Source organism: Neovison vison, chromosome 3 (genome assembly GCF_020171115.1).
Source record: "Neovison vison isolate M4711 chromosome 3, ASM_NN_V1, whole genome shotgun sequence".
In the NCBI taxonomy this organism is placed as follows: domain Eukaryota; kingdom Metazoa; phylum Chordata; class Mammalia; order Carnivora; family Mustelidae; genus Neogale; species Neogale vison.
In genome coordinates, this window is record NC_058093.1 from 222,303,163 (window position 1) to 222,326,564 (window position 23,402).

The window sequence follows — 23,402 nt, forward strand, 5'->3', positions numbered from 1 at the left end:
TGCCTGGCAAATGAATATTTATCAGCTTTTTCATAAGAGGCAGGGTGGTGTTTCCTTTTGTTGCTACCAAAATTCTATGCTGTAGCAAATGAAATTTGTGAGCAAATAAAAAGAGAATGAGAAGAAGTGAAAACTCCCAGCCAAGTCCATTCCGCTTGTAATTTTCCATATTCTGAGGCCCTCCAGCATGCGTATGGAGGTGGTTTCGGTTTGGCTACAACAGAGGACCGCTGAGTCGTCCAGAATAGCATGCTACCATATGCTCTACCTATTGCCCCCGCAGAAAACTCCCCCACACCCCACATCGGGGCTGGTTTTGACTGCAGAAGAGCCTAAGACCTTTTCCATGGCTCCATTCCAGATGCTTGGGACACAGATCAAGTGGGGGGTGACCAAGGACAAGGAACCCCACATGAAGATTGGTACAGACTGGCTGGTGGCATCCAAGCCCGGCAGCTTCAGGACTTTCTAAAGGGGCTGCCACCAAGGGAGGGGATTTCCCTGCACCACACCAGTCGGGTCTGATGTCCCCTCCCTATGGTGAGTTAGGAGGGCTATATAGAAGACCCTGCCTTGTCGGCAGAAAGGGACCTGTGCCCTGGTCTCTACTGCAGCAAAAAGCCATAAAGGACCTAAGAATTGGGACTCCATTTACTCTTCTTGCCTCGTGACCCTCCGACTGAGTGTTCCAGTGCTGATGATCTCAGACACATGGGGGCAGCACACTCCCCTGCAGGTGGAGTCTCAGTGGGGTTGTGGCTCAGTTGCCATCCCTCTGGTCTTGCAAGAAGGTCCCGATCCAGTACTGATGTTCATGATGAAGATGACAGCTCATGTACACTGAGCCCCGTGCCGAGCCCATGAACTCCACCCCTGCTTGTAATCCTCAAAACACTCTCTACATGGGCACCTGGGTGGCTCAGTGGGTTAAAGCCTCTGCCTTCAGCTCAGGTCATGATCCCAGGGTCCTGGGATCGAGCCCCACATCAGGCTCTCTGCTCATCGGGGAGCCTGCCCCCCCCCCGGTGCCTGCCTCTCTGCCTACTTGTGATTTCTGCCTGTCAAATAAATAAACTGTTAAAAAAAAAAAAACACTCTCTACAGGGAGGCATTATTGTCTTGCCCACTTTACAGAGGAGGAGACTGAGACAGAAAGATGCCATCCTCGATTACGTTCACACAGCCCCAGTCGGGAGCGAATGGCGGCCCTGTTTGACTCTGGAACCCTGCTCTCTCAGCTGTGCCCCCGGAAGCTACAAATATGGGTTCACAGACAAAACCCACAAATGCTTGGCTGTGTGGCCTCGGGAGAGGTAATTCATCTCCCTCAGGTTCCATTTTCTCATCTGGAAGAGGGACATAATGGCTCTTGGTTTGCAGGGCTGTCAGGAGGAGGCAGGTTTTGCAAATTCTAAAAGGCTCTGTGATCATCAACCGACCAGTGGTCATTCCTAGCAAAAATATCTATCGATGGCTTGACACTAGCATAAAGACAAGGTCCTAGCCATGGGAGTTTATGGTGGAGTTGGAGAAAGGAAACACATGGGGGCAGAAATATAAAGTGATGCATTTGTATTCATTCATTCGTTCATTCATTCATTCATTCATTCAATGGACAATTTATTGAGCCCTTGCCCTAAGCCAGAAAGCATATAAGAAATGAACACAATTTCAGAGGAAAGGGCTACATGCACATTAGAACAGGATGATGTGAGGAGCTCTGAGCCAGCATCTGAATAGCAAGATGGCACCAGCCAAGAGTGCTCCGGAGAGAAGGAAGAGCTAGTGCAAAAGTCCTGAGGCAACATTCATGATGATTCTCTAAGATGGGGGGGCTCTGGTGTGAAGTACTTCCTGAACACTGGGGACTGTGAAGTTCTCTTTTCACAGACTACCCTGGGGTTCTGGTGCTGAGTGGAACTCTTTTTGGAAAGTGTGGCTTTTCATCTGGCTTGGGGACCTTCTAGTGTGCATGCACTATTCTCGTGGCCTTAATAGTGTCCTCCCACACTTCCTCACGCAGGGCTTCAGGAGGCCATCCCTAAGTTACAGTGCGGGGGGGGGGGGTGCAGTCTGGAGCAGGGGCCTGAGACAAACCTCATTCTGCCCTCACTTTTGCCCCCAGGGCCCGGGTCTCTGATCCCTGCTGGTCCAGATGCCCCTCCGGGGCAATCCCTCTGGAACAGAAGCACCCAGGGCCCCGCACCCCCTCTTGTCCCACATACCTTCCTCTCGTCTATTCCCTCGGAGGCCAACATGAGCTTCTTCATGAGGACAGGGTCCAGCACCTGGAATCGCCGGCGGAACTGAGGGAGCCCCACGTGGTCAGCGTAGCCTGGTGGGAGGGGAGGTGGGGGCGGGGCCAGAGCAAGCAGAAGAACAGGAGTCCAAGTGAGAAGACCAGCCCGGGTCCTGGACTCGCAGGCAGCCCCTGCCCTGCTCCCAGCCTGTCAGTGAACTTGCTGAGTAGACTCACTTCTTGGGGCCCCATTTTCCCCACTTGTCAACTTAACAGATTGGGTTCAATCACCATTTTACAAATGTGTTCCCCAGTACCCAAACCCTATAAAATGCTCCACTGAACACTTGAAAAAGCAGCACTCTTGTCTGCCCCTGGAGGGTCACACTGTGTGCCAATGTCAAAAGTCTCCTTGGACCATTGCAGGGAAGATGCCAGATCGGCTTTGCTGAAAACTTCCTTGACAATGGGAACAATTTTTTTTGTCCACCATTTATGACCACCCCACAGGCTACATGGATAGGCTGCATTGGGTATTTTCAAAGGTTTTTTTGTCTGTTTGTTTTAAATCTAGTATGTAGGATGGACAAGTGCACCCTTCTGGAAAGCTCCCGAGAGGTGACATTAGAGCAGGCCTCTGAAGGAGCCGTAAGAGCTTTGCCACAGGATTGGGTGTGGAAGACAGAGGGGGCCAGAGAGGGGAAACCAAGGCTGTCTCCTTGGTCATAGCAAAAAACAACATTTAGTGAACACTTCTGTGCACCAGACGCTAGATTAACAACTTCCTTGCATTATAGACACTGAGGGGCCTCCATTATTGGACCCATTTTATAGATGTGCAAATGAAGGCCCAGAGAGTTCAAGTCACCTAGTCCAAAGAGGTATGGATAGTAACTCCCCTGGCTATGATTCAGACCCGGACAGTAATCCAGTAGAGAGTAGCCAACAATAAAGTCAAAGATGAGCAGGGACCCAATCTCAAAGAAACATGAAGTCAAATTCCAGGCCTCAAGGTTTGGACTTGGTCCTGGATACAAGGGGGCCTCAAAAAGACCCCTTCACTGGCCAGATGGGAGATGGTACAGAAGGTCTGGCAAAATCTGACCCCACTTTGAGACTTCGCAAGAAGCCCAAATGCATGAACCATGAGGCAGAATGATGGTGGTGGGTATGTGTGGTGAATCCAGGAAGCCTTCCTGGGGGAAGAAACCTCAGGCCAGGTTCCCAGGAGACTGACCACTCAGAGACAGGGACTGGGAGGTCACAAGCCTGCCCATTTGGGTCAGACTGATCCGGGCTCCCATCCCATTTCTGCTCTTACAAGCCCTCTGACCCGCCATGAATGACCTCAGCTCATTGAGGTTCAAGTTCTTCACTCATATCAGGTGCGAATAACAGGATCTGGTCACAGGGTCACCATAAGGATTGAATCCAGTGACAGGTGTGTATAAGACACTAACACGCACTGAGGCTTTCCCACATCTGGGCAACTCTTCTATGTTAGTCTCTTACTAACTCATCAAGTTGCCCGTCAGCAACCTGGGACCTGAACAATTAGGGCAGAAAGAGAAGCATGATCAAGGAACTTGCCAGGGGTTGGCCACAGCTATGCCCAAGCCGACCGGCTCCAAGGTCTGACCTGCCCACCAGGCTGCATGTGGGAAATGTCATACAGGATTATTTCAAAGGTTTTTAAAAAATTTTGTTATATGCCAGGCATTGGGCTAAGGGCTCCGTAAGAATGACATCAGTCAGTAGATGTCTTAGTGCTGTACCAGCATGTCGTAGACATTCAATACTCTGCATATACACGTGTGTCATGTGTGCACTTGGATACACACACAGAGACATGATATGTGTGTGAATTCAAATTCATAAATTTTGGATAGGTGCATGTATCCGTGTGCACACATACATTTCTCTTATATGGCATAAAAGAGACAGGAGACACTTGGAGTGGGAAAAAAATGAGGAACTGACCAGGCCTCGGAGGCAGACAGTGGAAACTATCGTGAGACATCAAATCTTTACATGGCTGGAAAATTTCATCCTGCCCCAGACGGACTGCACTGAGAAGGCAGAGGGCAGACACCGCAGTGAGGACCCAAGGCTGAGATGATGGGGACGGCTGGCCCAGGCAGGAACACGGGGGTTCTAACCGGTAGTCCAGAGTGTCTGCAAAGGCCCAGTTCCTCCTGCCAGCCAGCCAGGACAGAATCAATTGGGCATGATTGTGACCATTCTGCTCTTCTCCTGTGACATTATCTGTCATCCCTCGCCTGAGGTCATGCAAGCAGGAGGGAAAAAAAATCAGTGAGACGCTCAGAGAAGTGAGGGTCTCTCCTTTGCTTCCAGCTGCTTCCAGCTTCTCTGTCAAATTCTTGATGCTCCTGGGGCTGGCTATTAATGCGGTGGGAGGAGACGGGGCTATGGCCAGGCGAAGTCAGCCACAGAGAAGTTCAACGAACAGGGGCTCAGCTTGCCAGGCTCCCCACCAGCCCCAGCCACCCCATCCTCTGCAGAGACCGTGCCTGGGCCATTTCTAATGTCAGAAAGGGAAATCCACGCAGCAGCCTCTGGGGTCCAAGAGGCAGAAAAGAATCCGAAGGATTCAGCACAAACTCAGCTCTTGAGATGAGCTATATGGACAGCTCAGGCACATGCTTGCTTTCTAAAATAGAGACCTAAAGATTTCATTCCTCTGATTCAACGCCCACCTTCCCCCGGCCAACCCCCCACCTCAACCCACTGAAAACCAAACCTCCAAATGTGGGTGGCCTGCCTTATCAGCCACAAGTGCCCTGTGCATCTTGAACCCCAGTCCCTGGAAAATCCAAGCTCTTCCCTGCCTCTGAGCCTTTACCTATGCTGATCTGCCTGCCTCACATTCTACCTCCCAGATGCCAGCTGCTTACTCTGTATCATGACCCAAGTAAGAGATTACCTCCTCCCGGAGGTTTGCCCCGGTCTCCCCAGGGAAAGCACGGAGCTCCCTCCTCTAAGCATCTGGGAATTCTTGCATCCCCGGATGGCAACGTATGCCCCTGTCACGTGTTCCCACCCGAGTTCTCAAATCAAGCTAAGCATCTTGAAGACCAAGGTATTTTCACCGTGGGAATCTCACTCTCCATCCCCACATACAAGCTCCCTGGACACCTGCCTTTGAAAGGAAGGCGGGCCAGACATAGCCCAAGCTCTCCAGGAGCACACATGTCACTCAGGAAATAGGTGCTTTGGCTCCGCCCTGCCCCCACCAAGGTGTGACCTTGAGCATGTCCTTCCACCTCTCAGAGCTTCCTTTTTCCCATCTGTAACTACAGCTTCCCTTTCACGGGCTCATTACTTTACAGAATAAACAGGACGCTGCGTGGAAAGCTGAGGCATGTAGCACATAACGCTCCCATCCCTTGGCTACTACCAGTTTGCAAGCTTCAAGGACTCAGACACCAGGTGCTCACTCCCTGGCTATCTCTTACCTGTCCTGTGCAGACGCAGTGACTCCAGGATGTGGGAGCCGGCAAGCTGCACCCTCAGCGCAGGGATGTCCAAGGGCAGGGGCTCACCTGTCCCTGGCTTATCTCCACCAGGCTGCAGTGGGGTCAGAGATCCCTGCCTGCCCCCGCTCGCCACTGCAAGGCAGTGGACGAAGTATAACTGAGACCGTCTGATCACGCTGGTCAACGCGTCCTAGGACCAAAAGGAGACGGGGTCAAGGCCCGCTGCCCTGGGGTATGATGGACAGAGACGCTCCCCTAGCATCCACTCAGCCTAGCCTGGGCATCTCTGGGGGTCCCCAAGTTCTATGCCAAGGATCCCCTATCTACAGCCTGGTTCACACTCAAGAGGAAAAGGGGAACTTTATAATAGCCCTTGTAACAGATGGGGAGACTGAGGGCCCCAGGTCCCACAGACCACTCCCAGAAGAGGCCAGCTAGAATCCAGGACCCAGGCCTATAGGCTCTTCCTGTGAGGTCTTTTTCAAAACTTGCTCTTCCCGTGGTCCACCTGATGGACTCAGCCTGACCACTGACCAGTCACAGCGCCCTCATTTGTTACTGGATGGATGTGTCTGGGTCACCTGTTTCCAGCCAGTGCTAGATCCTGCCGCCCTCCCCCAAGGAGAGCCTTGTGATGAAAATAAGGCATCTGAGAGCTGAGGAAGGCGGGGGGGGGGGGGGCTGGAACAGCTGGGATATTTGTCACCAGGGTCAGTATCCTAGGAACCTCCCACAGCTGCCCAAGGCAATGCAGAGCAGCCCAGGCTTTGGTCTCGGACGTGGATAGATCAGGGACTTGATGGAGGATGTCTCTTTGCTGCCCTGAACCTCAGCTCCCTCCTCTGCAGAGCACAGTGTGAAACCTGCCCCTCCAGGCTCGCTGAGGAGGGGAGAGGCAGATGCAGGCTGCTAACTCATCCTGGAGGAGGGCACTGGCTACGGCTCCATGGGGACAGGGCTCCCGTTTACCATCTGTAGCTTGATCTGGGAACACGGGGCTTTCCTCTTCACGGCGGCCAAGCTGCTGGCAAATGCCCTCCTTACCGCGCAGCTCCTCTGCAGGGCCTGCTGGGAGGTGCCCTCCAGGCCGGCCACAGCCCGGCACACGGGGGGCAGCTTGGCCCGGGACTGGAACAGGCTCCTCAGCTCCTCCCTGGCGGGGAAGAGGGGAAGGAGAAAGAGACTTTAGGGGCTCACGGGAAATGGGCCCCACCTTGCTTCTTGCGAACCTACTTCCTGAACCCTCCTCTTCTCTCACACCTCCCAGATGCCACACTTTAACCCTCAGTCCCTTCTGCCAGACAAGCCTTTGCTTGGTGGCGAACACCCCTTCTTTCTCCAGGCTCCTCCTCCCCTGATTTTCCAGCAGCAAGAACAGTGAAAAGACCTACTGGATGTCAGTCGTTACCGATGGGCCTGGGGGAATCCCACCGAGCCTGTGCTTGCTTAGGGAGCAAAGGCCCCTGGGTTCCCTCTAGAGCAGGCCCAGCACACAGTAGGTGTTTATGCCACACAGTTCATGCAAGAAAGAACAACTCACGGGCTGAAGAGGCAGTTTCTGGCCCTGCAAGCTAGCATTGGTGAAGTGCCCGGCCTGATGCCCAGCGGCAGACAGGGCCTTCCCTCGGCACCCCATAACACACAGCTATAGGGCCAAGGTTCCCCAAGTGTCTGTTATGAGAAATCTGAGATGCCTTGCCTTCTTGTTTGGGCCAGTAAGGACGAAGAACTCCAGGGAGCTCCTGCGGCGCCCTTGGACAGGGCTGGGAACCAGAGAAGACCTCGCGCGCCTCCCGGGTCCCATCAGTCCCCTCCGCTCCAGTGAAAGCATGCAGGCAATTTCTATCACTGTCTGCCATCCAGGCCAAGCCCCAGCCCCAGCCCTGCAGCCCCACTATCTGCCTCCCTCTATGCCTCCTCAGACTATCCAAACTAGTAAGGATCTTCGTCCAAAGGATCCAAAGGTATTTGGAGTGGTTAAATTCCTGGCAGAATGCACAGATTCACAATGGCTTGACTACACTGGTATTGAAATGAAAAGCTGGGGCAGACCTGGGGGAGCTCCCCCCCATCCCGGAAGCAGGAGCTCTGAGAGGGCAGGTCAGGGCCCTGGAGAAGGTGGGCACCACCTCCTAGTACAGGGAGAAGAGGCTCCTTTGCTCATAGCCCTCAGCTATGTTATGTCGCCAGAACCTCCCATTTCTCTGACTGTGAAACTGAGGCCCACATCGTGCCGCTTAAAAGCCGTGAAAGCAGAAGTTGAACATTTGCCTGACTCCAAAGCTGTGTAGTATTCACTGGATTGTGCAGCCTGGTCTAACACAGGCTTCTTTTATGGGGAAGGAGGCCAAACAAGCAAACAAACACAAAGGAGAAACAGTGACTGCCCACAGTCATCCAGGTGAGGAGGGGCAAGGCTGGGACCTGACTCAGGTCCCCGGGCCCTCCATGCTCATGCACCTTCCTTCAGCCCCACCCCACCCCCGGCGTGCTCTCCCTTCAGGAGCTGCCTGCCCTTGAACTCTCCTGCACCATCGTGGGTTTAGAACTTCTGCAAGGACCACGTACATAGACTCAAGTCAGTCCCAGTCCTGCCACTCTTTGGCTGTGTGATCAAAGGAGGGCCACTGTGCCGAATGGGGCCTCAGTTTTCTCATCTGTGTAATGGGGCTAAGGAGGCAGTGTTGTTGTAAGGATTAACAAGATACTTAGCGGGAATTTATCCTGACATAGGGCACGCTGCCATGGGTGGTCAGTAAGGATCACCTCCCTCTTCCGGCACCCCACCCCACCCCCCAGCACCTCCCTGGTGCCCTCGGCTTCTCTCTGGTGTCCTAGCTCTGCCCCTGCAGGGTTCCAGCAGCGAAGCTGGGAGGATCAGCCTATAATTTTGCGGGTACAGGCACACACCCACAGAAGCATTTCCAGTAACTGTGGTCCACAAGCCACCCTTGCCGCCAGCATTTTCTGAGCAGGGCCATCAGGGAAGGCAGTGTGCATTTTTGTTTTTAATACCACAAAACATTATTGCTTCTGTTTTATGACCCCCCTAGTTCTAGGATGTCCATAAAATTGTTCCAGTCACATCATCTCCCAGCTACTTAATGAAAGGCAAGCAGCCAAAGGAAGAAGTCTTGGCTTTCTGGCCTTTGTCCTGTACAAGTCCCAGGGTCCCATCGGATCTTGGGGACAGGGCTGCTGGACGGACCCTCCATCACCGAGTTATTGGGACAGCATGGGCCCAGTGGGGAGGCCGGTCCCAATCCCCGCCGGCCGGGCTCACCTTTTGGACTGCTGCAGCACCTGTGGGGCGTCCAGGGCTGAGAGGTTGGGCTTGGCCCTGTGGAGCCAGCCCGTGAGGTCATAGCGGACAGGGTCCTGGCCCAGCTGGTGGAAGATCTCGAACTGGAGGGGCTGCTCACAGGATCGAAAGGCAGAGGTCCCTGAAGGCAGACATAGCATGTGAGTGGTGGGGTGCAGGGTGTGGGGGACACTCTGCGATCGCTTGTCATCACTAAAAACACATTTTTTTCCACTTAAGTATGTTTCCAGAGAGCCAAAGCTCACAGTTCTGGGCACCCACCCCTCTCCTCTGTACGCATGTCTGTGCATTCTTTCCAACACTGACTCGATTCCTCCTTGCTTTCTTAAACACAGGATATGTCTTTCCCACATGCCATCAGTGCGCACAATCGTCATGATTTTTTGCCATACCCGCATACTGCCTGGGTTGTTACTTACTTAATACTCGTTTGAATCAACACACACTTATAAACAGGTATAAGTCCCTTTATAAAGAAGCATTGCATGGCAGGTTGGGTGTGCACGCTGTATTTTCTGATAGTCATGGAAATAAAAACATAATCATTACACATTTTGAAAATATGGGTGTGCCACCGAAAACTCTCTTGAATGGTACCAACCAAATAAATGCACAGCACACTCTTGGGAGATGCTGACACACGCTTGACTGCAGGGGACAGGGTGGAGGAAGGAAGGGGTTTGGAGGAGTGAAAGTGGGCCTGTGTTCAAATCCTACCACTACGACTTACTGTTCTGTGGCAGGGGTCAAGTCCCTAAATCTCTGACCCTCAGTCTCTTCCTCTGTAAACTGTGAATTATACATACCTCCCAGGGTGGCACAAAGCTTAAAGGAGATAATGTGCGTGAAATACATTGGCATAGTGCCTGGGCCTTGGTTGTCACTCAGTAAGCCCTAGTGGGTGTCACAACCTTTTCTTACATTCAACCTTGTGACAGTGTCTGGGGCCACAAAGCCTTCATGTCCGTATTCCTAACACCAGCATGGTGCCTGGTACATGAATGGAGTCCCCAAAGTGCTTGTGGAAGGAAGGGAGGGAGGGAGAGAGGGAGGGAAGGAGGAAGGAGGGAAGGAGGGTGGGGAAGATAAGAAACAAGGGAGGGAGGGAAAGTAAGAAAGGGAAAGAAGAGAAGGAGGAAGGGAGGAAAGAAGGGAGGGAGGGATGCAAGGAGGGTGGGGATGGAGGGAAGGAAGGGAGGAGGGAAGAGAGGAATCCTAGTAACTAATCAATCACTCTAATCGCAGAGATGCTCTCGGGTTGAGTAATGGTCCCAGACCAATTACTCTCAGGTGCGGTAGTATTGTTTCGGTTCCTGTCTGTCTTCTGAATTTCTAGGAGTTCCCATCTTCCTACTGTCAAAGCCCCAGCGCATTCTAGGGTCCTGAGTCCTTTCCTCCCATGCAATTTGCCACCTCTCTGCTGCAGGGAGCAAGGAAACGAGAAAGCCACATTTCTCAGAATTCCGTACGCAGCAAACGCCGTCTGGGAGTCTGAGGGCTTCTGATGTATGAGTGGTGTGGGTGCTGTAGGGTGTGTGGTCTCTTGGAAGTCCACTGTGGTCAAGACCCAGGGCTGACCGAAGTTATCAGAAAGGGATATCCTTTCATCTAACACTTCCGCGAGGCCTTCAGAGCCCACGGTCCCTGCCATCAAGGGGCCACCTTCCAACAAAAGCAAGGGAACAAAGCGGCTGCCTCACTCTGGTATGTCCATCCATGCTGCCTGTAGGAAGTCCGTGCTATCTGTTTGCATGGCCGCCTCCCTGTGTGGATTGGAAGCAGCTTGAGGGCAGCAACTGTGTTCACGCATCTTTACGTCTCGCAGCAAGCACAGAGTTGGGCTTTGAGGGAAGATCCCAAGAGCATTTGGAGAGGGGGCACCAAAGGCAAGAGAGAAGAAAGGACGTCCATGTGGGCTAAGCCCCAGCCAGCCTCTGCTGGACACATGGCCACGCATGAGGTCACGAGATCCCACTCTGGTCTCTGAAGTGAGCATCGCTGGGCTGGTTTTCTAGAAGGCGACTCTGAGGTTCAGAGATGAGCCCGCTTGGCTGAAGTGGCACAGCACAGAGGGACAGAGCCAGGATGAGGACACAGGTCTGCTGGTCTGAAGCCCATGTTCATCCCCAGTGCTGGCCTGACACACGGAGGCATCCCATGTCCCAGGAACAGCCTCAGGAGACCACTCCCAGGCTCCCAGGAGCTCTGCTCAGCCCTCTCACCCTCCTCTTTCTTCAGGAGGTGGTTTCCACCAGTTTTGTTCATCCAAGCATTTCATAGGCTTCATTTGATCTCAGGAGCCCCATGGAAACAGATTGAAGACAGAGTCTGACCCACTACACCCCTCTCAAGACTCTGTACCATCACCTCTCCCAAGAGCCTGACACCCCCAGACAGGGGTAGGGGCTTCTGGGGCCCCAGCAACCCCGGCAACCACCCTCTACATCTGTTTTGCAGATGCCTGTCGCCTGACTATCCACTGCGCCTGGGCCCCATGGGAGCTGCCCGCCAGCCCAGCAAAGACACTCAGCGGAGACGTAAGAGCAAAGCACGGGTTCTCCAGAAAGCCCCCCGTGTTCTGCCTGACTGAACATTCTCATTAACTCAGAGCTAATCAGAAAGCCCCACAGACAAAACATCTTTTTTTTTTTTTAACCGAAATATCTGATTTAATGGGTCTATCTCTGTTGGGCCAGGACAAAGGACATCGAAGTCTCCCTCCTGGGAATGGACAGCATCAGACCACCCTGCTCAAGGTGTCTGGAATTGCAGGTCGGGCCTCACAGGAGGAGAAGAAGGGGCCACAGGTGTCTCTCCCCAGATCCCCTCCAGCCCCAATCACTCTCCCCCGTTGCCTTCTACTTATGAGCCTCCTCTGGGTCACCTGCCTAAAAGTCAGGATCCAGAAAACATTCTGTTGGAGAAACCCATCTCATTTGCTTCTGGATCATGGATTTTTGCCATATTCATCTATTCTGCATCAAAGATGTACTGGAGCCTTCTCCAGGCCGGGGCCATTGTGGGGCAGAGGGGAGAGGAGTGGCCAGGCCCCTGCCCTCATGAGCGGACATTCCTGTGAGCACAGGTGCATTCTGTCCGGAGGGCTACAGAGGAGATCAGAAACGCAGGAGAAGAGAGAAGGGGGTGCAGGCTGGAGAGGTCATTATTTTTCACAAGGTGTCATCCATTCTCACGTAAGCCCCCTGAGGCAGGTGTCACCATTATTACCATTTTACAAACAGGGGAGGTGACTTCCCAGAAGTCACATTCTGAACTCCTGGAGGCCAGAACTACCCTGTGGATTTGAGGTGGGATACTCAGCCCGGAACATACGTACACACATATGTACACATACACATACATATGCATATATGAACACATGCGTGCATACATATATATCATGTTTGACCTGAGAGTGGATTTTTTCTTCTGTTGCTTTTTTGCAGAAATTAAAACATTTGCATGGACCCCTAAAAGCGCTGTGCCTGGCAAAGTCAGCCCTGGGCCAAATCCTCTAGGATGAACTTTGGTACCGGTGCTCTGAGCCTGTGCCAGGGAGAACAGCCAGAGCCCTCGGATGCTGCCGCTGTTTCTGCTCAGAAAATCGGGTCCTGATGCGAGTGCAGGAAGGCTCCACGGACATTCCGGACGGAGGTCTCGGCACATCCCTTTGCGGCACAGGCTTTTGCCGTTACCTGCCCAGTGGACCACGGCAAAGAGAGCCGTCACGCGTCTTCTGCCAAATATTCTCCCAATTTCCCGTACACTACTCCAGGTGGACGTTCGCCCCAAATATTCCATCGAAACGGTACACATCTCAGTTGTCAGTGACCTCCATGCAGCCAAATCATTGGCCACTTCTCAGCCACGCCTCACCCTCCCTCTGCCTATGGCTTCCTTCCTAACCCAACCCCTCTGTATTTGTGCACAGCCGAACACCAAAGAATTACCCCGGCTACCCCTCCTCGGTTGCCTTTCCTGGTCACTGGCCTCATCCCTGGGCCTTGACATTGGAATGTCCCGGAGCTGACCGCTGGGCCCTTGTCTCTGCCAACCTGGATTCCCTGCAGGATCTCAACCAGAACTGTGGTCCTCAACCTTTTTACGGATTTCTTCATTTTATCCTCTGTCTCCTCTGCTAGAATGTCCACCCTAGGGAGGCAGAGATATCTGTCTTGTTCAGGATGGATCTCCTGGCCCAGGACAGTGGCTGCCACGTGTCAGGGGCTCTGGAAACACTGCTGAATGAGTCACATGGTTGGGGGGGTGGAAGATCTCAGAGCCCATCTGCCTTCCAGAAGCCTCCCGGCATCTGGGTGGAGTTGGGGAGGCAGGATCATAAGAGATTCTGTTGCGGACAGAGATTGCTTTGTATCTGCCTGCTGACTCCATCTGGGGGGATCTCAGACCTCTCTACAAGCATCTCTCCAGAGTTCAGGGTCCTCACCCTGGGGGCTAAGAATACCAGCCACCAGACCGGTGACAGGATTCAGTGAAAGAGCATACATGAAGCTCTGAGCCCAGAGCCAAGTGTGGAGAATGGACAGCTTTCCTCCAACCCTTTAAGTGACGGGGAAAAGTCTTCATCGCCATTGACAGCCCTGTGATCATCGATTGACACTCACAACACTCCGTGGCCAATAACAAAGCTGATAATCTCTCCCCCAATCTCTGTCACAGAAATTCTGGTGAAAGGGAGGCAGGGGTGACCCCCCTCCAACCTCTTCATATGAGCACTCTCCCTGGGGCTATTCAAGGTTTGCTTAGAGTTGCCCTCTGTGACGCATGGATAGCCAGACTTGAACTTGGAGCTGAATGAAGCCAAAGTCCAAAGTCAGAGTCCAGGACCTCTGACCTCGTGGTTCCATCCGAATGTCTCCATCTCTCCTCTTGATGCTCCCTCCCCAGTTCAGTCCACGGCCAGTTGCCCTGGGTTCATACCCTCAGAGTCTGCCCAGCTCCTCTCTCACCTCCCAGACTGCCTTCCATACTGCCGCCTGCAGGAACTTTCAGAACATGAATCTGACCTTACTTCCTGCAGCATAGAGTCCTTCATGCCTTCTCAGAGCTCTAGGGTTGAAGCTAATGTTTTTTTCATGTGGCCCACAAGCGGGGCCTCCAGTGGTCTGAGCCCAGGCAACATCTCCGACTTTGCTGTCCTTCACTGTGTCTATTCTTCTCTGGCACATTTGTCTGCACGCCTCTCCCTCTGGCTCCTGCAGGAATTTGGTCTGCCTGACGCGCCATCAAGCACCAGGGTCTGTCGTCTTGGGGTCAAACCCGGGCTCCTCTGTTAGCTTGTCCACGCTCTCCCCACGTCCTCCCCCGGCTGGCTCGCCACTACATAGCACAGTGCCTGGCACACAGTAGCCAGTCAACACATTTGCTGACCACACTGATCACTGATCGATGATTGACTGATTGGTAAATAATTGATTATTGATTAATTAAGTGACTGATAAATTTTATTTAATGATAAATGAAATGCACACACAGGCATGTGCACAGACATCTGTGCACTCAGAACAACCCCCCCCCAACTATCCCCCACATACAGACCTTGTCAGAGCTTTCTCTGCAGCAGACAAGAACAGATTCCAACTTCCAGGCTGGACTCGGCACCCTTCTCCCTGAGTCCTTCAGCCTGACTCCCTTACCTTCGGCCCCAGCACCTTTCTTCTCAAAGGCCGCACAGAGACGCTCCAGCACCACGCTGTCACTGGAGCCTTCCACCCGGACCTCCTCGTCCAAGAGCCAGAAAAGGCCCCTGGCATCCTCAGCACCTCCAACGGCCGGTAAGCGGACCTGGTGGAAAATCCAGGATCACTGGGGAGCCCTGATCCTCGATGGAGGCCAGAGTCCTGGGCTTCTCTTCCCACCTCTGGGAGTCAGGGCCTCTGAGACCCACAGCATCACAACCCAGACACGTCAGCCCAGAGCCATGCTCCCAACGCACCCCCACCCCAGATTCCCAGTGAGGAAACCTCAAAACCATTACAACCCCTCAGTTTCAGGAGATCTGAATCCGGCCTCTGTTCTCATTTCCTGTGTGACCTTGGGGAACTTACTGCCCCACTCAGAGCCTCATTTCTTTTTATGTAAAATGGAGACTGACAATACCTTCCTCAGAGAGCTGTGGTGGGGAATTAACAAGGGAAAGCACTCTGTAAATTACACATTCTACGTACACAAAAGCGGCTCCGTTTTTGTGCACAGTCGAACACCAAAGGATTAATTCCATCCACATCACTTCAGAAGTCTGCATTTTTTTTAACTAAAATCTTAAGGGGAAGGGGAGCACCGAAAGAATGTTCTAGAGAAGGTGAACTTGGTTCAGTAGCACGGAATTCAAAATCTAGCCATGAGCTTCAGAAGCCATCTAGGTAACTCTGAAGTTTTGTTCCTGGGAACCAGAGAGGCCTAGAGAAGCAAAGAAGCTCGTTTGAGGGCCCCCAGCAAGTTGGCGTCACCCAAAACAGGACCAAGTAGTTATGGAGGAAATGTGCATGAGACACGAAGCGACCAGCTCTGTCCCTTGGTGACTGGGACTCAGCAACTTCCCAGGATATGAGAATTTCAGTGCTAGAGACAGCAAAGTCCCTTGGCAAGCTACGACAGTTGGGCACCCTGACTGGGAAATACTGCCCCCCACCAAGAGGCCCAGAGGGGACACATCCTGGGTCACATGGAGAGGCACAGGGGCAGAACGGGGACCAGATCTCAGATATCCTGAGCCTTCACCTTGCCTTTCCTAATGGGGTTGAAATTCACAACCTGTCTGTCCTCAGAAGGTTGCTGTTCCCAGCCACCATCCAAGTATCCAGGGGACCCCAAGGTCCCTCCTTCTTCACATTGCCTGGGTTGTCCCTTCCGGCCTGCCTTTTCCAAGTCAGGAAGCATGACAGGGAGGGGGAGCCAGTCCAGAGGGTGCCAACAGGAAGCATAAACAGACAGTGACCAGACAGGGCTCACGGACAAGGCAGATTTGCAGGGACAGGTGCAAGTCACTAGGAGCCAAGAGAGGGCTTGGAAGAGAAGGTCAGGGGCAGCCAACAGGAGACAAAGAAGGAGGAAAGTGGCAGCCTGGGCTATCACGTGGCAGGAGAAACATGTGACCGTGGGCCAAGCTCCTGGCAGGATGCTCTGTGCTCCAGATCTCCTAAACCTTCACAACCATCCCAGGTCATGCTACCATTCCCACTTTAGAGACAAGAAAAAACTGAGAACCAGAGAGGCAAAGGGATGCACTGGGATCACTGACATTGGACCTGAACTTGGCAAGAGAGGGAAATGGTTCAGGGCCATTCTGAGAGATGGCAGAGCAGAGGTGCAGGTCTGGGGTCGGCCCAGAGGGTTCTTGGGATGGAGAAAGTAAAAACGGGTATGCCCCCACACTCAAGCCCATAAATGCATGGACCCCTCATCACTCCCTCATTCTCCATCCCCCCGTAGCCCCTATTCTCCCAGTCTGAACATCTGGCCTTCCCAGGCAAGTGGCCACTGGGCACCGGCCCTGAGCCGCCTCAGTGCACCATGAGCTGCCAGGCACGTGCCAGCTGAGCCCAGCTCAGACACCAGGCAGAGAGGTGGTTCTAACCCGAGGGGGTCTGGAGAGGCGTTGCCCAGGCCGCATCCTCAGGCCAGGCTGGGAGTGGATCGCCAGCTTCAGGGTCTCTCCTAATCCCCAGGTGATTCTAGGGGCAGACAGCACCGACAACTTGCGGCTTAAGGACTCAAGTCATCTGGGATTTCAATTCAAAGCCTCATGGCATCTGAGAGCCCAAGTTTGCTGGACCCTGCCTTACCTGGGAAGGGTTCTGGTCCATCACAGCCACCGTGGTCCCCGGGGACGGCTCCGGAAGGTCAAAGGGCACAGGAATACCTTCCTGGAAAGTCACAGAAGTTCCCTGTTAGTTCCTTCCGTGAGCTGAAGAGGGTGGAAAACTTCCGGAGGAGAAAAGAGAAGTAAAGACTTTCACCTCCCCTTAACCTTTGTAATTATTATCTTTATTATTATTATTACCATCATCATTTTTAAAATATTCTTTTAAGTAAGCTCTACCTCCATCGTGAGTCTTGACCCTGAGATCAAGAGTCACATGCTCCACTGAACAATGGCAGTAAAACATCCGCGACATAAAATCTACCTTTTACTGCGTCATATAGTTAGTGGCATTAAGTTCACTCACAAGTTGTGCACCTGTCACCACGTCCCCACCTCCAGCACCTTCTCCATCTTGCAAAACCGAAATGCTGTCCACATTAACCACTGATTCCCGTTCCCCTCCTCCCCCTCCAGCCCCTGGCTACCACCGTTTCACATTCTGTCTCTATGAAGCTGACTGCACTTGAGTGTCTCGTGTGAGCAGAGTCCCATAGGACTCGTCCTTTTGTGACTGGCTTATTGCACTCCCTACAATGTCCTCTAGGCTCATCCATGTTGCAAAATAGATAAGAATTTCCTTCCTCTTTATGGTTGAACAATAGCCCATTGCGTGGACAGATCAAACCTGTTTACAGGAGTCCCACATCGGGCTCTCTGCTCAGCGGGGAGCCTGCTTCCCTCTCTCTCTGCCTGCCTCTCTGTCTACTTGTGATCTCTCTCTGTCAAATAAATAAATAAAATCTTTAAAAAAAAAAAAAACCTGTTTACACACACGCCCCCTCCCCCACCCCAACGTGGACACTCAGGTCACTTCTACTCTTTGGCTATTGGTAAAGCTGCCGTGAGGCTAGGTGTATGGATTATCTCTTCAAGACCTGGTCATCAACTCTCTGGGGGTAGATACCCAGAGGCAGATTTTCTGGATCATAGGGTAATTCTATTTTTTTTTTTTTTTCAGACGAACAGCATACTGTTTTTCACAGTGGCTGCACAGTTTCGTATTCCCACCAGCCAGGCACACAAGGTCCAATTTCTCCACATCCTTCCCAATGTTTGCTGCTTTCTGGTTTGGTTTTTTATCATTACCATTCTACCAGCTATGAAGGGCTATCTTGATGTTTTGATGCACATTTCCCTAAATTTCAGGCGATTATTGCCCATTTGTCTATCTTTTGAAGAAAAAAATCTATTCAGATCTTTTGCCTTTTTTGCAATCAGGCTGTTTGTTAGTTTGTTTGTTTTAAAGATTTTACTTATTTATTTGACAGACAAAGATCACAAGTAGGCAGAGAGACAGGAAAAGGGGGTGGGGGGGAGCAAGCTCCCTGCTAAGCAGAGGGCCCAGTGCAGGGCTCGGACTCAGGACCCTGATAACATGACCTGAGTCAAAGGCAGAGGCTTAACCCACTGAGCCACCAGGCGCCCCTAGTTTGCTTGTTTTATCTTCACCCCTTAGCCTGTGCATGAGAAGAGAGGTTACAGACCAACATTCCAATAAATTCCTGACATCGCTCATTCTGCCAGCCCATCAGCAATCGCGGTGAGAGCTTTATCAGGAGCTAATCATTCAGTCCAAACTTTGCTTGTATTTGCTGAATTACTAATGAGCATGGGGCTGATAACTGGGTGCTGGAGGGAGTAAGCACACACTGTGGTCAATGACGGTCGCCATTCAGAAGTCAGTATGAGGATGTCAGTCACAGCATCGTTTCCAAGAGCGTAATGGTAGAAATCACCCAGAGGCGGAAAGGAGGGCTGAGACAGCATTGGACGTAACCAGTGAAATGTGCGATTACTAAAAGTTGCCAATGGAATGAGAACACAGCAATAGCCCACTACTGTGAGGAAAAGAGACAACAACAAACCCGTGTGTAGGGATGTATCAGAAATCTGCAGAGAAGACGATGTATGGACAATTAAGTGGTATAAAGTAAGACAGCAGGAACAGGGCTTTCCTGTGGGTGTTGGGGTTAAAGGAGGTTATGTTTGCTGCTTACGGATATTTCTATGTATTTCCCAGTTTTTAATAAAGAACATGTATCACCTTGATCACCAGAAATAAGCAAAACACAAGCACCTGGGTGGCTCTGTTGGTTAAGTGTCTGAGTCTTGGTTTCAGCTCAGGTCATGATCTCAGTGTCCTGAGATCGAGCCCCACGTCATGCTCTGTGCTGGGTTTGGAGCCTGCTTAAGAGTCTCTCTCTCGGGGCGCCTGGGTGGCTCAGTGGATTAAAGCCTCTGCCTTCTGCCCAGGTCGAGGTCCCAGAGTCCTGGGATCGAGCCCCACATCGAGCTCTCTGCTCAGCAGGGAGCCTGCTTCCCTCTCTCTCTGCCTGCCTCGCTGCCTACTTGTGCTCTCTGTCTGTCAAATAAATAAAATAAAATCTTTTTTTTTAAAAAAAGGAGTCTCTCTCTCTCTCTCTCTCCCTCTGGCACCTCTCTTTGTCTCTAAAAACCACAACAACCCCCCCCCAATATCCTCTCCCCTTCAGTTTATCTCAATTTCTCCCATCAAGAAGTGAAACCTACTTTCAGTGCTCAGCCCTGGACTTGCCATGACCCACTGAACACAGAAGGGACATTGTCCGTTCCAAGACTAGGACTCAAGGGACCCCGCACATCCCTGCTCATCCTTTGGAGCCCTGCCCAGCGCCGTGAGAACAGCTTGGGCTAGTCTGCTAGAGGAGAGGACAGTCCTGGTGCACAGATGAGTCATCCCAGCCAAAGCCTGTTCAGATCTGCTCATAGCCAGCTGACCCCCAGACATAGGAGAGAGCTGGCCAGCACCATCAGAACCACCTACCGCCCTACATCTGCCCAGAGACGCAAGAACTCACTCCGGCAAGACCAGAGAACCACCCAGGAAACCCGAAGTAAGCAATAACAAATGATAATATCTAAAGCCACTATGTTTTGGGGTACTTCATTATCTAGCACTATTGTGGCAATTGATAGATAATACAGGAATATTGCTATTCCTATTTTGGAATGGATGGAACCAAGGATCAGAGACAGTGAGTGACTTTCCTGAGGCCACACAGCCAATAAGTGGTAGAGTAAAGGTCAGACCCCAGGACTCACCATTGGCATCACTTGTTTGAGTTTCATCCATGCTGATGTTTCTTGCTGTGTAAGCTCCAACCAAAACAATTTAAAAATGACCATAATTTCAATACCCATTACCCTCTTGATAAGCAAGATGGCCATTCCCAATGTCTTGCTATTAGCACTTGCTGGAGTCAGAGGTGCCCCTTCGGAAAGAGAGGTGGGGGGATAGGATGGAGCCGTCCTGGGTGTCGGCAGAGTTCCACTTCTCCCCCCGGCCCGGTTGGGGGCGGGGTGTGTGCGTGAGTATGTTCATTTGGATAAATTTATTGGGCTGTATACTACTGGGGTGTGCATTTTCTGGGCAAATGTAACATTCCTATTTAAACTTTTTCCAACGGGAAGAGAAGGCTGGCAGGAACGTGTCTGCATGTGTTTTCTGGTTCACGTTCCTAGTGTCCTGAGGGTAGATCCGAGGAAGGAAGTGCATCTAGGGCATTGTTAAGTGTTGCCACTCTAGGATCCAAAGGCTGGGCAAACCCTCCCATCCAGGATTTTCACCCACACCCAGAGCACAAAGGGTTTTCCATGGGGAAGCTGTGAGCCACAAGGTGTGGTGGGGTGGGGGTTGCATGCAGCTTGGGCAAAGTAGACAAGGAAGAGCAGGCCACCCCAATGGGGGGACAGCTGGGGGAACAAGGCTTGGGGAGCCCCAAGTTCCCTGTTGTCCATGGACTGTAGGGAGCCGGGTGTGGAGACAGGGGAGTAGCAGAGGCCCGCAGAGCTGGGGGCCAAACAGTTCACTGTGGGGGGGCCCAACGCGATGAAGCCAAGGGTGACTGAAGAACCGGACTGTTCCCTGCACCCTGGCCGGCCGCACACCCTCCATGGAGCCCAGTCCTACCTGCCGGTAGCGCTCCAGCGTGGACATGAAGGTCCGCTGGTAGAAGAGCAGCTGCAGGCGCTCGTGAGCGTAATTGCGGCAAAGCTCCTCGAAGGTGGCCGCCCGGTCCTTGCATTGGTGCCGTGGGTTCTGGAAGCCCGGAGAGTCCACCACCATGATGGAGGCCATGGAGAGGTGGTGGGAAGAGAAGGACCTGGGGAGAGAGAGGCAAGGCCTCAAGACCACAAGGAATCATAGAGCCCAGGTGACCCACGCCTCCCACTCCCCCATTGCAGATATGGTGAAACTGAGCAGCACTCTGGGTGGGTATTGGGAATCCAGCAGATCTGGCACCAGAATGAGGCTCACCGCTTATGGGCTGTGTGACCTGGGGCAAATTACTTAACCTCTCTGAGCTAAGGTTTTCCCAACTGTTAAATGATGGTTCTTCCAAGCCCTTACTGCCTTGGATCAATCTGATGAATCTGTCGGGGTGGACGGAGGAGGGATTATTGGCATCAACATGCAGGAGTTGAAAGCTGTTGGAGACAGTAACACAAGGGCTCCAACCTTCCCTCTGTGACAGAGCGGCTGTGTACCTTGGGAGAGCTGCCCAACCTCTCTGGGCCTCAGCCAAGAAAAAGTCAATCATGGCCACAACCCAGAAGGACGCTGGGAAGGCTGGAGGTGATGAGACAGGCTCTGAGGGCCAGGTTGGCGGTGGGGTTCATGCTCAGTAAAGGTGGCCTGTTATTATTATTAATCATCATGATCATCACGATTGGCCCTAGGCTCTACAGGGCGCTTAGCTCTTCTGCACAACCTGCCAAGGTTTCCTCCTATACAGCAAGGCCAAGATCAGCTGCCACACAAGCATGCGTGAAGACTGTCAATTAATGCTCAGAAAGCCAGACATCTACGAGGTGCTCGTAGGTGATGGGGGAGTGGGTTCTGTATCAGCGAGAGGCGGTTTAAAGGATGCGAAGCAGCAGCCACCCTCCAGAGGCTGAGGTAGCTTCTTCTGCCAGCAGTGCAATTCCCACCCCCAGGACACCTTCCTCTAAGCACGTGCGAACCTCTTGGTTTCTAGATGCTATATCTGTGGCCTCGGATGGCAATTGCTCTAGCAGCGGGAGAGCAAGCAGATTCTGTGTCCCAGAATCACCAGAGAACCCCAGCTGCCCTACACCAGACCTCGGACCTGCTAGCAGGATGTGGAAAGCCTAAGGATGCCTCCTGCCTTTGGGCAGGAGGGTGGGAAGCCCTCATGGTGTTAGACACCTGACTCCTGGCTTCTGCAGCCTGGTAGACAAAATTCAGAGACACAATTCAGAGACACGTCCTGGCCCACTCCAAAAAAAAATAAAATGAAATAAAAAAACAAACAAACAAAAAACCCACCGGCACCCCACCCTTAGCAGGAAATTTTTTTTTTAAGATTTTATTTATTTATTTGACAGACAGAGATCACAAGTAGGCAGAGAGGCAAGCAGGGAGAGGGAGGAAGCAGGCTTCCTGCGGAGCAGAGAGCCCGATGCAGGGCTCAGTCCCAGGACCCTGTGATCATGACCTGAGCTGAAGGCAGTGACTCAACCGACTGAGCCACCCAGGCGCCCCGAGGAAATTTTAAAAAGAAATGGACAAGAGCGGCACAGCGGGTTATTCAGAGAAACATGGAGTCCAGTGCTCTGGCTGCCTTCCAGCCCCACCTCTCTTCACCTCCATTAGCTCAGCTGTATAATGGGCTAGCGTGCAGAGTCAATGACGCAAGACTGGGGAAACCATGAGCTCCAGCTGTTGTCCTTACTTAGCAGGAAGCCCCCAGACTGTCAGATTTTATTGTTGGTAGTTTATGATCACTATTAGGAAGAACCGTTTACATGCATTATCCCTTTTAATCCTCGCCATGGCCCTGGGGTACAGAGCTCTTTTACAGGTGCAGAAGGGGAGGTCAGGGCGCTGAATATTTGCCTTTGGGCGGCCAAGGGGGAATTTAAACCCAGCTCCCCAGCTCAAAACCTCACTCTTCTCCAGCCCCTCCAAAACCCCACTGGGCTAAAGTGCCTAGGACCTGGGCTCATTTGTGTATCTACTGTTACCTGTTGATGAGTGAGACCACAGCCGCAAAGAGCTCTTGGTACAGGCCTGAGGCCATTCCCTCCACACACTCCACGCCTGTCATCTTGAGCCCTGGAGAGGGAGAGAGGGAAGGGTGGGCATCCATGGTCAGGACCTTTCCTGGGGCCAAGGGCAACACTCTCCAGACATCACTGCTGGCCTTAGAGAAACCTCCTCCCTCACATACATCCCTCTGATGAAATTACGTACCCACACTCTTAGAATCAAGTTCAAGTGCCTTATCAGGACTGATGGGGTTCTGTGTCACCTGGCCCTCCTTCTTCTCCAGCGAGCACTCCTGCTCATCCCTCAGGGAACAGCCCAATGTCACCACTTCAGGGAAGCCTGCCTTGATTACCACCCCATTAATCCAATTCCCAGTCCTACCTTGCTCCTTTCTCTTTAATTAGTTT

At 52.3% G+C, this 23,402-nt stretch overlaps 1 protein-coding gene across 1 annotated transcript in view; it reads right to left on the reverse strand.

The window, feature by feature from the left end:
• MYO18B (myosin XVIIIB) overlaps window positions 1-23,402 on the reverse strand; it is a 237,265-nt gene that overhangs the window by 164,012 nt on the left and 49,851 nt on the right. The window contains exons 13-20 of the mRNA XM_044244039.1: window positions 22,971-23,061; window positions 20,893-21,085; window positions 16,864-16,944; window positions 14,716-14,863; window positions 9,020-9,179; window positions 6,706-6,889; window positions 5,716-5,926; window positions 2,226-2,335 (exon numbers count right to left, since the gene is read on the reverse strand). Of these exons, the coding sequence (XP_044099974.1) occupies window positions 2,226-2,335; window positions 5,716-5,926; window positions 6,706-6,889; window positions 9,020-9,179; window positions 14,716-14,863; window positions 16,864-16,944; window positions 20,893-21,085; window positions 22,971-23,061 (1,178 nt within the window). The remainder of the gene's footprint in view (window positions 1-2,225; window positions 2,336-5,715; window positions 5,927-6,705; window positions 6,890-9,019; window positions 9,180-14,715; window positions 14,864-16,863; window positions 16,945-20,892; window positions 21,086-22,970; window positions 23,062-23,402) is intronic.